At 38.6% G+C, this 13716-nt stretch overlaps 2 protein-coding genes and 1 pseudogene across 3 annotated transcripts; all 3 read right to left on the bottom strand.

The window, feature by feature from the left end:
- Nucleotides 1–1691: 1691 nt before the first annotated feature.
- Nucleotides 1692–3870, bottom strand: LOC103434136 (heat shock cognate 70 kDa protein-like). Its single transcript, XM_008372447.4, has 2 exons — nucleotides 3493–3870; nucleotides 1692–3168 (listed from the first exon to the last, which is right to left on the bottom strand). The coding sequence occupies exons 1-2, from the start codon at nucleotides 3824–3826 to the stop codon at nucleotides 1790–1792; spliced, it is 1713 nt and encodes a 570-aa protein (XP_008370669.3). The 5' UTR covers nucleotides 3827–3870; the 3' UTR covers nucleotides 1692–1789.
- A 3864-nt stretch (nucleotides 3871–7734) lies between these two features.
- LOC103435842 (heat shock cognate 70 kDa protein-like) lies at nucleotides 7735–9422 on the bottom strand (annotated as a pseudogene).
- LOC103426400 (heat shock cognate 70 kDa protein-like) lies at nucleotides 9192–11977 on the bottom strand. Of its 2 annotated transcripts, XM_070818904.1 has the most exons (3): nucleotides 11660–11972; nucleotides 9441–10829; nucleotides 9192–9307 (listed from the first exon to the last, which is right to left on the bottom strand). In XM_070818904.1, exons 1-2 carry the CDS (start codon nucleotides 11877–11879, stop codon nucleotides 9457–9459), a joined length of 1593 nt encoding a protein of 530 aa, XP_070675005.1. In that variant the 5' UTR covers nucleotides 11880–11972; the 3' UTR covers nucleotides 9192–9307; nucleotides 9441–9456. The 2 variants fall into 2 exon arrangements, with proteins under 2 accessions (XP_070675005.1, XP_028956972.1); XM_029101139.2 differs by lacking the exon at nucleotides 9192–9307 and having other exon boundaries at nucleotides 9363–10829; nucleotides 11660–11977.
- Nucleotides 11978–13716: the final 1739 nt, after the last annotated feature.

Below are 13716 nucleotides of genomic sequence, written 5' to 3'. Positions count from 1 at the left end.
CCTGACGCAAAAAAAAATTAAATTGTGGCTGACGTCGCCCTGACGTCAGCGTTGCATCACCTCCACCTCGGGCTCTCGAGCCACCGATTCGAGCTGGGCCTCTCGCTCGGGCCCCCTCCTACGCAATCGCCCGCATGGGTTGGACTTCATTGTTGGGGTTATTGGCTCCTGTTCTCTTGTCGGTCCATCAGGCTACTCCCCCCGGTGGAGTTGCTTTGATGGAGGTCTCGGGTGGGAGAAGAGTGGGTGGGCCCCTTTTTGTTTTGTTTTAATTTAATTTTTCATACCGCATTTGTACCATATTTCTAATAGAGAGATGACCCTTCTTCCATTAAAGAGATGGTATAAATATGGTAAATGTAGCATTACTCTTACTCCCTTTACTACATGTACCTTCTTTCTTTAATACCTTATAACTTTATTATGTAGAACAATGGGCCAAGTGGAAAGAAGAAGAAATGGATCAAAGAAAGACAAAGGGACACAACAGGAATTTGCAGTTTTGGCGTCTAAGCTCCAATTTGGGCCCATATGTTTTTTGAAAGAAAAGAACGCTACAGTTCAAAATTGTGTTTTAAGTTCTGTAATAAAAATTGGACTTTTCATTTGTCATCTAATTAATGTCGTTTGGCTTTCATTTAATTACATTAGACCTTTGAGTTGGCCTAGGAGTTGTAATCAGATTATTTAAGTCATTAGCTGCTTCCATTGTAATCATCTTTCAAAGAATTACACTTGTACTCCTTTAACTTCGTACTACGTCACTTTATCTTCACTACAATTCCAACTTTACCTCCTTTACTACCTTTACTACCTTAAAACTGTACCTTCTTTTTTATTTGAGAATACTTTACAACTTTATTTAGTTCTACAAAACTGCGACAAACAATAGCTAGTATATAAAGTTTGGTATTTACTTGTGTACTGAACATTTGAACAGAAAACAAAACGGCATATTAGTTACACATACTGAAAGTGGACTTGCAGTGTTGCACATTGAAACCTAGCACAGATCTCAGTAGCTACGTACTCCCCGAGAATTCTTCTGATTCAATGACTTTTTAAAGCAGCTTTGGAAAATTGGTAGACAGAAAAATAAGCTTTACCAGCTGAGAAATGATAGAACAACTGTGGTTTTATGCCTAGTCACATATATATTTACTAGTTCATATGTTACACAAACAACATAGCATGAATCTGCAATTTCAAAGTTGAAATCAGGAGGATGGGTGAGAAGCTCTTGTTGGAATTTATATATTACAATGTTTTATAATATTTACTTCAATGTTTGAATGAAAAATTCTTAACCGTTTTTATCATACGGTAAATGTTATTCAATTGGTGCCATCTTATACAAAGTGGCAGTACATTGTGTATGGTCCTTTTCAAATTGAATAGAATTACTCTACACAGATCAGTGCATTTCCTTAGTGAATGGTGTCGTCTAATTGATGTATGTTTTCATCTCTTCGTCAATCAGTGTCTTAGGTTTTATATAAACCCAAGTCAGTATAGCAGTGTGATATGCATGAAGATGACGAGCTTCTCCACTTTGTCTTTCTTTGTCAAATTATGTTTCCCCTGGAATCCAATGTTCTATTCATGTCTGCGTGAGCCATAATTCAAGTAAAGACCAGTCCTAATTAAAGACGGTAATAAAAAAATTTAGATTGAAGAGTCAAGATTAGGACTTAAGCAAACCCAGTGAGATAGGAAATATGGTTAATACAAGATATTTCGGTCTATAGCATACCAGAAATTAATGTTTCTTACATCAGTCAACTGACTTTTAAATCAATGTCTCAATTCCTTCACAAGTTCTTCTGTCCGAGTTGAACGTGAGTCCCTTCTTTTGGCCCGTGGACGTGTCCTCAGCAGAGACATACAGGATGCCATTTTCATCAATATCAAAGCAAACATCAAAGTTAGGAACATGCCTGGGAGCTGGAGGAATGTCATTGAGTCTAAATTCTCCCAAATAGTTATTATCTCTTGCCATTCTACTCTCACCCTCATAAATGGCACACCTAACATTCCGTTGGTTGTCATACCGAGTAGTAAAACCTTTTTCGATTATTTTGACCGGTATTCTAGTGTTTCTTGGAATCACAACTGACATGATACTTTCTTCACAAGCCTCCACCCTCACCATCACACCAAGTGAGAGAGGGGTGACATCCACCAGTGCGAAATCCCCAAGCTTTCCAGTTAGAATGCCACCACTCAAGACAGTAGCTTGAACAGCGGCACCATAGGCCACTGCCTCATCCGGATTGATGCCCTTGCAAAGCTCCTTTCCCTTGAAAACCTCCTGCAAAAGCTGCTGCACCTTGGGAATTCTAGAAGAGCCACCAGCAAGAACAACATCATGGACGCTGCTTATGTCCATGTTAGCATCTTCCAGACACTTCTTCACAGGCTCCATGCACTTGCTGAAGAAATCCATGTTGAGTTGTTCAAATTTAGCACGGGTAATAGTTAAACAAAAATCAACACCCTGATGCAAACAACCAATGTCACTGTCAGTCTCAGACATAAATGAAAGCCTCCTCTTTGCCTTCTCGCATACATTTTTTAACCTCCTAAGAGCCTTGAAGTTTCCACCAACGTCCACGTTATACTTCCTCTTGAATTGCTCAGCACAGTGGTTGACCATTCTGTTATCGAAATCTTCACCTCCAAGATGAGTGTCTCCAGCCGTGGCCTTCACTTCGAAGACACTGTCAGCTATGGTAAGTAGCGAAACATCCAAAGTTTCCCCGCCCAAATCAAATATCATCACATTTCTCTTGCTATACCAACCGGCCTTCTTGTCAAGCCCATAAGCAATGGCTGCAGCAGTCGGCTCATTGATGATGCGCATCACATTTAGGCCAGCAGTAGCACCTGCCTTTTTCGTAGCCTGTCGCTGCGAGTCATTAAAGTAAGCAGGGACTGTGATAACTGAATTTTTCACAGTTGAACCAAGGTAGGCCCCAGCAATCTCCCTCATTTTCACAAGAATCAAAGATGAGATTTCTTCAGCAGCAAATTGTTTCTCTACACCCTTGTGTGTGACGACAATCATTGGCTTGTCAGAAGGACCCCCAATGACCTTAAAAGGCCAATGCTTTATATCGTTTTGAACACATTCATCTGTGAACCTCCTACCGATCATCCTTTTCGCGTCTGCAAATTGAGGACAGAATTAGAAACACAACCCAACAACCAAAACTAACAAAGAAATAGGTCATATGATTGAAATAAGCATATTGTTAAACAAACGGTGTCGTAACTATCCCAAATTCTTTCACTCTACTGTAAATGTACTACACCTTTTTAATTATCATCAAAATCATAATCTAAATTATAACTTATCATCAACACCCCACATTTTATAACTTCAAATACTGTTATAAATATTCAGAGAAAAAGAAAAACTAATTTGAGAAATAAATTAATGGGAAAAAGGTATATATGTAGATGGATACATACAGGAAGAGATGAACATACCGAAGATGGTGTTGGTTGGGTTTTTTATGACCTGGTTGAATGCACCATCACCTATCAATCGCTCAGTATTTGTAAAAGCAACATAAGATGGAGTGGTCCTGTTGCCCTGATCGTTCACTATGATTTCTACATGATCATACTGCCACACCGCCACACACGAGTAGGTTGTCCCCAGGTCGATCCCGATTGCATGACCTGCAGCTTTGTCTTTTCCTGCCATTCTAAGCTGAGAAACCGGAAGAAGAATAATACTAAGAAGAGAACTGAATGGCAGCAGAGTAAGAAGATCAAGATAATATATGTGCTTGAAAGTAGAAGATAATATGGGGAACATAGAGCGGCCTGAGAGGTTATTCTTTTTCTTTTGGACACTTTTTGGTTCATTACCCTTTTTCTTTTGGACACTTTTGGTTCATTAAGTTCCAAATTTAAAGAAACAATGTATAGTAAGTTGTAATCTTCTTCGTTAAGTAATCTTCTTCATTTATGTTCTGCTTGGGAACGAACAATCATTTATGTTTTGCTTGTCTAACTTGTTGTGCAAAAAACTTAAAGAAGCAATGTATAGTAAGTTGTAATCTTCTTCATTTATGTTCTGCTTGGGAACGAACAATCATTTATGTTTTGCTTGTCTAACTTGTTGTGCAAAAAACCTTGGAATCCAATATGTCCCCAAATTTTTTTTTCTGTTAGCTGTTTATGCCAAAGTAATGGGAAATATTTCAGTGTGCCCGAAATACAGGGTGTACACCACATGTCATCATATTATATGTGGAGAGACATTTTATTTTTCAAGTGTCCCCACATATATAATGACTCTTTATCATATTTTTCATACCAGATTTATCATCTCTCTAATAGATAGGTGACCCCTTCCTCTATTAGAAAGATAGTACAAATATGTAAGTGTAGCATTACTCTTACTACCTTTACCTTCTTTCTTTCTTTACTACCTTATAACTTTATGATGTAGAACAAATAGTCGAGTGGATTGAAGAGAAAATGGACCGACAAAAGACAAAGAGACGTAGAGGGAATTTGCAGTTTTGGCATCTGAGCTCCAATTTGGGTGTATGATTCATTTTTGGAAAGAAAAGAACTTCGCTGTTCAAAATTGCGTCTTAAGTTTTGCAATAAAAAGTGGACTTTTCATTTGTCGTCTAATTAAGATCGTTTGACTTTCGTTTAATTATCTAAGACCTTAAGTTGTCCTAGGAGTTGTAATTAGATTATTTAAGCCATTAGCTGCTTCCATTGTAATCATATTTCAATCAATTAATCAAACACAATTTTTAGGAGTTCTCTCAAATCTGGTGGATTCTAGACTATTGATTCTTCAAAGAATTACACTTGTAATTCTTCAACTTCGTGTTACGTCACTTTATCTTTACTACATTTCCAACTTTACCTTCTTTACTACCTTTACTACCTTATAACTTTACCTTCTTTTTTATATGAGAAAACTTCACAACTTTATTTAGTTCTACAAAACTGCGACAAATGATAGCTAGTATACAGAGTTTAACATTTATTTGTGTACTGAACTATGACCAGAAAACAAAACGGCAAATTAGTTACACATACAGAAAGCGGAAGTGGACTTGCGGTGTTGCACATAGAAACCTAGCACAGATCTCAGTAGCTACGTACTCCTCCGAGAATTCTTCTGATTCGATGACCTTTTAAAGCAGCTTTGTAAAATTGGTAGATAGAAAAATAAGCTTTATCGGAGCGTGCAGAGGAACATTATCACCTACCAGCTGAGAAATGATAGAACAACTGTGGTTTTATGCCCGGTCACATATATATATACTAGTTCATATGTTACACAAACAACATAGCATGAAGTTGCAATTTCCAAGTTGAAATCAGGAGGATGGATGAGAAGCTCTTTTAGAATGAAAATTTCTTAACCGTTTGTATCAAATGGATATGTTAAACAATTGGTGCCATCTTATACAAAGTGGCAGTACATTGTGTATGGACCTTTTCAAATTGAAAAGATTATTCTACACAGATCAGTGCATTTCCTTAGCAAATGGTGTCGTGTAATAGATGTATGTTTTCATCTCTTCGTCAATCATTGTCTTAGGTTTGATATAAACCCAAGTCAGTATAGCAGTGAGATATGCATCAAGAGAAGGAGTTTCCCGATTCTGTTTTTCTCATTTTTTCTTTGTCAAATTCCAATCGTGTCTTGAGAGTCCGAAAATTGCAGTGCTTCAATTTCGTATTTTAGATTCTTGAATCCTTGGAGACGGACGCTTACCGAACTACAAGCACAAGAGCGAAATTTTGTCTTTAGGACATTGCATTTGTGCAAGCCTCAATCTCCAAGTTTGTAGTCATTCTTACTTTCTCTCTAGTTGTTTACATTAATCTTGTACACAATTAGCGTTGTGATTTCTTTATGATTATCATCATTAGGATTATTTTATTATTCTCATACTTTCTGTTATTGTTCCAACGGCTCTATCATAACGGAATAACAGAGAGGTTGGATGAGATCACTAGAGCATGAGTGAGAAGCTCGACCATAGAAAATACCCCTGTAATCCAATGTCTATTCAGTCTGAAGCATGCTGGAGAAATTAGAAATGAACGTTTCTTACAGCAGTCAACTGACTTTTATATCAATGTCTCAATTCCCTAACAAGTTCTTCTGTCACAGTTGAAAGTAATCACCTTCTTTTGGCCGGTGGACATGTCCTCCGCAGAGACACTCAGGATACCATTTTCATCAATATCAAAGCAAAGTTTGAATTTAGCAGCTCTGGCAGGAGCAGGAGGAATGTCATGGATGTGAAATCCACCCAAAAAGGTATTAAGGTTGATGAACTCTCGCCCTCATAAATTGAAAATCTGGCCACAGCTTGGTTGTCAACCGAAGTAAACAAAGTAACGTTCTCTTTTATCGGAACTCTGGTGTTTCTTGGGATCACAACTAGCATGAAATGTTTATCGTTAGAACCACTTTCCCACCTTGTCTGAGTTGTCTCCACCCCAAGTAATAGAGGGATGACATCCAAGAGTGCAAAGTCTTGAAGCTTCCCATTTTCATTATTCTCACTCAACATGGCAGCTTGAACAGCTGAACCATATGCCACAGCTTCATCTGGATAAATGCCCTTGCACAGCTCCTTCCCCTCCAACAATGTCAATGTCAGTCTCAAGCATATATCAAAGTCTCCTCTTTGCCTTCTCACATGCATTTTCCACTAATGTCGACATTATGTTTCCTTTCGTTTGTTCAGCACAATTATTCACTATTTTCTTATCAAAGCCTTCACCTCTGAGATGAGTATATCTCCAGCAGTGACCTTTACTTAACAAACGCTATACGCTACGGTTAGTAGTGAAACAGCCAAAGTACCCCAACCCAATTCAAATATCATCATATTTCTCTTGCTATATATACCAGCCAGACTTCTTGCCAAGTCCATAAGCAATCGCGGCAGCAGTCGGCTCATTGATGATTACTCATTATATTTAGGCCAGAAGAGGCACCTGCCTTTTTTGTAGCCTGTCGCTGTTATAACTGAGTTTTTCACAGTTGAACCAAGGTAGGCCTCAGCAATATCCTGTATTTTTCCAAGAATGAATTTTCTTCAGCACGAAATTGTTTCTCTACGCCGTTGTGGGTAACAACGGTTATTGACTTATCAGAAGGAGACCTTGGATTGCCAATGCTTCATATCATTTTGAACACATTCATCCCTGAAACTCGTACTAATTAACTTTTTCTCATCTGAAGAATATTGATGCAAAATTTGAAAAAAAAAAAGACCGATAAGGAAATGGTGTTGTAACTGGTAACTATTCCGAATTCTGTCACTATATACCTTTCAGTCACTCAAGCAAAGTGGCTAAAGTGTATTACACCTTTTCAAATTGTGCACAAGTGTCATTACCGAAAACTATGCATCTCTTTCTCGCTCTCTCTCAGAATCAGGTTCATCCTCTACAAAGCCGTTCCTCCAATCAATCCCTTACACTCAGCCGTCAATGTCACCTCGATTTTGAGCCATATCAAGTGGTTCCTATGGTCACTGGCCAACGCCATTGCCATGGCTCAGAAGAATTACAACATGGAGTTTGAAAGTTTGAATTACAATATATTAAAAAAGTGTAATGCAGATCTTATAAAGGAACGAGCATTTTCATGAGTTGCAAACAGGACAGAAAGAACAATTTTATCTCTGTCAAAATAACCAGCATATCATATCAATGTCATAAAGCACGACCAGCTAGCAAACATTTTCCTATCAACTGCCTCCTTCCCCCAATTTTGATTCAGCTTAAAGCAATACAACCTGCACATGATGGAGGCTTCGGCTCACCTGGCATTAGTAACTATCAAATTGGTATAACACAAATTATTTCTTACCTCAGCTTCTCAATTCCTTCAAAAGTTCTTCTGTCACTGTTGATTGTAATCCCTTAATTTCTTTTTTTGCCAGTGGGCGTGTCCTAACCAGAGACAGCCAGGACACCATTTGCACCAATTTCAAGGCAAACGTCAAATTTGGGAACATCCTTGGGGGATGGAGGAATGTCATGGAGTTTAAATTCACCCAAATAGTTATTATTCAAAGTTGTTTTGCTCTCGCCCTCATAAATGGGGAAGGTAATGGTACTTTAGTTATCACAGATAGTAACTAAAGTCATCTTCTTCTCCATGGGAACTCTCATGCTTCTTGGAATAACAACTCCCATGACATGTTTTCCTAAAGTCTCCATCCCAAATGTTAAGGGGGTGGCATCCAATAGAGTGAAGTCTTGAAGCTTCCCAGTTCCATTCCCACACAAGACAGCAGCATGAACACCGGCACCATAGGCCACCACTTCATCCGGATTGATGCCCTTGCAAAGCTCCTTTCCCTTGAAAGCCTCCTGTACAAGCTGCTGCATTTGGGAATTCTAGAAGAGCCACCAGAAACAACAACGTCATGGACACTGGTTATGTCCATTTTAGCATCCCTCAAACACTTGTATATTTATATAGAAATCCGTAGCTTGATACAAACAATCAGTTTCATCTTGTACAAAAGACGTAAATGAGTCTCCTCTTTGCCTTCACAAGCATTCCTTAACCTCTCAAGTGCTCTCGAGTTTCCACTGATGCCAAACCATGTTTCCTCGTAAACTCCTCAACAGAGTAAATCACCATTCTATTATCGAAGTCTTCACCTCCATGGGTGAGTGTCTTCAGCAGTGGCCTTCACTTCAAACACACACCATTCCCTATAGTAAGTGGAGACACATCTTAAGTAGCACCACCCAAATCAAACATCTTGACGTTTCTCTTGCTATACCAACCGGGTTTCTTGTCAAGTCGCTGCCACAGTTGGTTCTTTGATGATTGGATGACATTTAGGCCAACCGTGGTACCAGCATCTTTTGTAGCCTGAAGCTGCGAGTCAGTGAAGTAAGCAGGGACTTTGATCACAGCATTCTTCACAGTTGAGCCGAGATAGGCCTCGGCAATCTCCCGCATCTTTACCAAAACCATGGATGAGATTTCATCAGGACAAAACTGTTTTTTCTTGACCTTCATGTGTAACCACAATCATGGGCTTCTCAGCTGGACCTTCAGTGACCTTGAATGGCCACAGCTTCCTATAATTTTGAACAGAAGGATCACTAAATCTCCTTCCTATTAAACACTTTGAATCTGAAAATAACACGTTAACAGAGCTCAGGGTGAGTGCGCGTATGGAGTAAACAGAGAACATCCTCAAAGAAATTATGTTTCCCCTGGAATCCAGTGTTCTATTCATGTCTGCGTGAGCCATAATTCAAGTAAAGACCAGTCCTAATTAAAGACAGTAATAAAAACTTTAGATTGAAGGGTCAAGATTAGGACTTAAGCAAACCCAGTGAGATAGGAAATATGATTAATACAAGATATTTCGGACAATAGCATGCGAGAAATTAATGTTTCTTACATCAGTCAACTGACTTTTAAATCAATGTCTCAATTCCTTCACAAGTTCTTCTGTCACAATTGAACGTGAGCCCCTTCTTTTGGCCGGTGGACTTGTCCTGAGCAGAGACATGCAGGATGCCATTTTCATCAATATCAAAGCAAACTTTAAGTTTAGGAACACCACTGGGAGCTGGAGGAATGTCATTGAGTTCAAATTCTCCCAAATAGTTATTATCTCTTGCCATTTTACTCTCACCCTCATAGATGGCAAAACGAACATCACGTTGGTTGTCATAGAGCGTGGTAAAACCTTTGAATGTTATTTTGACCGGTATTCTAGTGTTTCTTGGAATCACAACTTTCATGATATGTTCTTCTTCTACAAGAACCTCCACCCCAAGTGAGAGAGGGGTGACATCCACCAGTGCAAAGTCCCCAAGCTTTCCAGTTAGATTGCCACCACTCAAGATGGTAGCTTGAACAGCGGCACCATAGGCCACTGCCTCATCCGGATTGATGCCCTTGCAAAGCTCCTTTCCCTTGAAAACCTCCTGCAAAAGCTGCTGAACCTTGGGAATTCTAGAAGAGCCACCAGCAAGAACAACATCATGGACGCTGCTCATGTCCATGTTAGCATCTTTCAGGCACTTCTTCACAGGCTCCATGCACTTGCCGAAGAAATCCATGTTGAGTTGCTCAAATTTAGCACGGGTAATAGTTAAACAAAAATCAACACCCTGATGCAAACAATCAATGTCAATGTCAGTCTCAGACATAAATGAAAGCCTCCTCTTTGCCTTCTCACATTCATTTTTTAACCTCCTAAGAGCCTTGAAGTTTCCACCAATGTCCACGTTATGCTTCCTTTTGAATTGCTCAGCACAGTGGTTGACCATTCTGTTATCAAAGTCTTCACCTCCAAGATGAGTGTCTCCAGCGGTGGCCTTCACTTCAAAGACACTGTCAGCTATGGTAAGTAGCGAAACATCCAAAGTTCCCCCGCCCAAATCAAATATCATCACATTTCTCTTGCTATACCAACCAGCCTTCTTGTCAAGCCCATAAGCAATGGCTGCAGCAGTCGGCTCATTGATGATGCGCATCACATTTAGGCCAGCAGTAGCACCTGCCTTTTTCGTAGCCTGTCGCTGTGAGTCGTTAAAGTAAGCAGGGACTGTGATAACTGAATTTTTCACAGTTGAACCAAGGTAGGCCTCAGCAATCTCCCGCATTTTCACAAGAATCATAGATGAGATTTCTTCAGCAGCAAATTGTTTCTCTACACCCTTGTATGTGACGACAATCATTGGCTTGTCAGAAGGACCTCCAATGACCTTAAAAGGCCAATGCTTAATATCGTTTTGAACACATTCATCTGTGAACCTCCTACCAATTATCCTTTTCGCGTCTGCAAATTGAGGACAGAATTAGAAATGTTGAATAGTAATCTTGTCTTGGCCCAAAGATAATGAATCCAGCCCATGCACAAAGAAAGATCCATGCACATGCTAGAGAATTCTAGCAAAGTTCAAATTGGTGGAAGAGTCTAGAATAATGGTGAGGATTCCACCAACATACAAAATTAGTGTAGATAATTCTAGCTTAGGAAGGTAGTGGAATTATCTAGATATCTCTAGCATGATGTTTCCATGCTTCTCCAAGGTTCCATCCATGCCTATAAAAGGAGAAGGCATCCACACCATTTGTAACAACCAAGAGAGCAAGTAGTGAGAAGTGAGAGTGCCAAGTGAGAAGTAGGAAGAAGCAACAAAGCTTCTAAGAATGTTTGAGTGTTTCCTCTTGTATTAAGTTTGTGAGTGAATAAAAATCTTGTGTAATACTTTGAGTATTCTTTCTTTCTCTTGCCTATCAATTCCGCTGCATTACATTCTTCTATGTGAGATAAACACCTCCAAAGTAGTGAAGTCTTTTTAAGCCCCAACAAGAAACACAACCCACAACCAAAACTAAAATAGGTCTTATGATTGAAATAAAAGCATATTGTTAAACAAACGGTGTTGTAACTATCCCAAATTCTTTCACTCTACTGTAAATGTACTACACCTTTTTAATTATCATCAAAATCATTATCTAAATTATAATTTATCATCAACACCCCACATTTTATAACTTCAAATATTATACATATTCAGAGAAAAAAAAAACTAATTTGAGAAATAAATTAATGGGAAAATGGTATATATGTAGATGGATACATACAGGAAGAGATGAACATACCGAAGATGGTGTTGGTTGGGTTTTTTATGACCTGGTTGAATGCACCATCACCTATCAATCGCTCAGTATTTGTGAAAGCAACATAAGATGGAGTGGTCCTGTTGCCCTGATCGTTCACTATGATTTCTACATGATCATTCTGCCACACCGCCACACACGAGTAGGTTGTCCCCAGGTCGATCCCGATTGCATGACCTGCAGCTTCGTCTTTTCCCGCCATTCTAAGCTGAGAAACTGGAAGAAGAATAGTACTAAAGAAGCGAACTGAATGGTAGCATAGAAAGAAGATCAAGAGAATATACGTGCTTGAAAGTAGATATTATGGGGAACATAGAGCGGTCTGAAAGGTTATTCTTTTTCTTTTGGACACCTTTTGGTTCACTAGTCTTTTTCTTTTGGACACTTGTGGTCCCAAAATTAAAGAAGCAACAGTAAGTTGTAACCTTCTTCATTAAGTTCCAAATCTAATAAGACTAGATAATTAAAAAAAATGTGATTTGGATTTAGTTTAAGTAATCTTATTCATTCAATTGCCAAACGGAAAAAGTATTCTATTTCAATGATTTGTTTGAGCTTTTACAATGAGCTTGATCGAGCTCAACGAATTATGTTCATACGCACACATAAAGCAGATTGGATGTCTGAACAAACTTAATTTTCAAAAGTAGGTGCAAATAAAGTCATTAAATTCTTATTTATGAATCATAGTTTATAAAATTGACATTTTGTTTTACAAAGATTTGGATTAGATTATCAGCAGTTGCTAAATCTTCTCACGGTAGTATTATCGATCCTACAGAACAGTAACATACCCATTTCCCGTTGTCTTGCAACAAACATCATGGAGTCTGACTTCCAACGTACTAAACTAAAGAAGAAAAAGAATCCTAATCTTGTAATGACTCAAGAAATTTCATGAAACAGAGCAAACATGACACATCAGTTGTTTATCTATGTCAAATTTTTCATTAAACTCGTCTCGCGCACTGAGCTGTAGCTAGATCACAGAACTCAACACATGATTTCTTTCATAACAAAAACAACCAGCGTATCAAAACGATGTTATGATGCATGACAAGCAAGCAAACGGAGTGCCTATAAACTGTTTGCTTCCCCTAATTTTTCGATAAGCCCAAAGCAACACAACCAGGGTTAGTGCGTTGGAGGCTCCGTCTCACCTGGCAGAAACAAAACCATCCGAACTCACAGCTAAACATGTAGAGTATCAAATTGATTTCATAATTGTGGTGCCAAAAATAATTAAGAAAATTATGAAGGTGACATGTGGATTTTTGGATTAGAAGGACAAAATTACTCTTGAGGCACACCCAAATTTTCACGCGCATACAATGGATAATAACAGCTCAATCAAGGTCAAAGGTGATCAAAATGGTATTTATTCAAAACCTTATTATCAATCCTCATCAAATCCTCCCCACAAGGTAACTCCTAATTATTCTTTTCAAATTGGGATTAATTAGCAAATTAATTGATTAATTGCCTAATTGATTGATTAATTGCCAATTACATTCCAATTACCACCATAAGTGGCCGGTCCCTATTTCTCCAAATAGGGCCGACTAGGCCTGGCAAACGGGTCGTGTCAGTCGTGTTCGTGTCGTTTTCGTGTAATACCTGTTATCTTAACGGGTCGTGTCGTGTCACACCCGTTATCTTAACGGGTCTTTAACAGGTCGTGTCACTTTACCCAACGGGTAAAGTGACCCGACCCGTTATGACCCGTTAAGAAAAATATATTTTTTTTCTTAAATTTGCACATACCACACATTGCCACATAAATATTACTTCAAAACATAAAAACACATTTGTCGTTTAAGTACTACATCTACACTCGAAAATAAGAGCCTAATAAAAAAATAATACATACACTACTAATCTATTACAAATTTTAAATGTGCAAGGATATGCAAAATGAAACAGTTTTTGTTTTCAAGGTTGTGAAATCTTTCTCAAAAATTTAAACCTCAATTTACAAAATCCTCGATTTACATCGATCATCATGAAATTGCATTGGAACTTTGGCTTGATCTATTGCC

This window comes from Malus domestica, chromosome 01 (assembly GCF_042453785.1).
Source record: "Malus domestica chromosome 01, GDT2T_hap1".
Classification (NCBI taxonomy): Eukaryota; Viridiplantae; Streptophyta; class Magnoliopsida; order Rosales; family Rosaceae; genus Malus; species Malus domestica.
This window is presented reverse-complemented; position numbering and strand designations above follow the sequence as displayed.

Bases quoted from the DNA above. Each gene is read 5' to 3' on its own strand.
- LOC103434136 (XM_008372447.4), bottom strand. From the start codon at position 3,826: ATGTTCCCCATATTATCTTCTACTTTCAAGCACATATATTATCTTGAT. The intron at 3,169-3,492 runs GTATGTTCATCT...CTCAATTTGCAG, and splicing joins CCCAACCAACACCATCTTCG to ACGCGAAAAGGATGATCGGT.
- LOC103426400 (XM_029101139.2), bottom strand. From the start codon at position 11,879: ATGGCGGGAAAAGACGAAGCTGCAGGTCATGCAATCGGGATCGACCTG. The intron at 10,830-11,659 runs GTATGTTCATCT...CTCAATTTGCAG, and splicing joins CCCAACCAACACCATCTTCG to ACGCGAAAAGGATAATTGGT.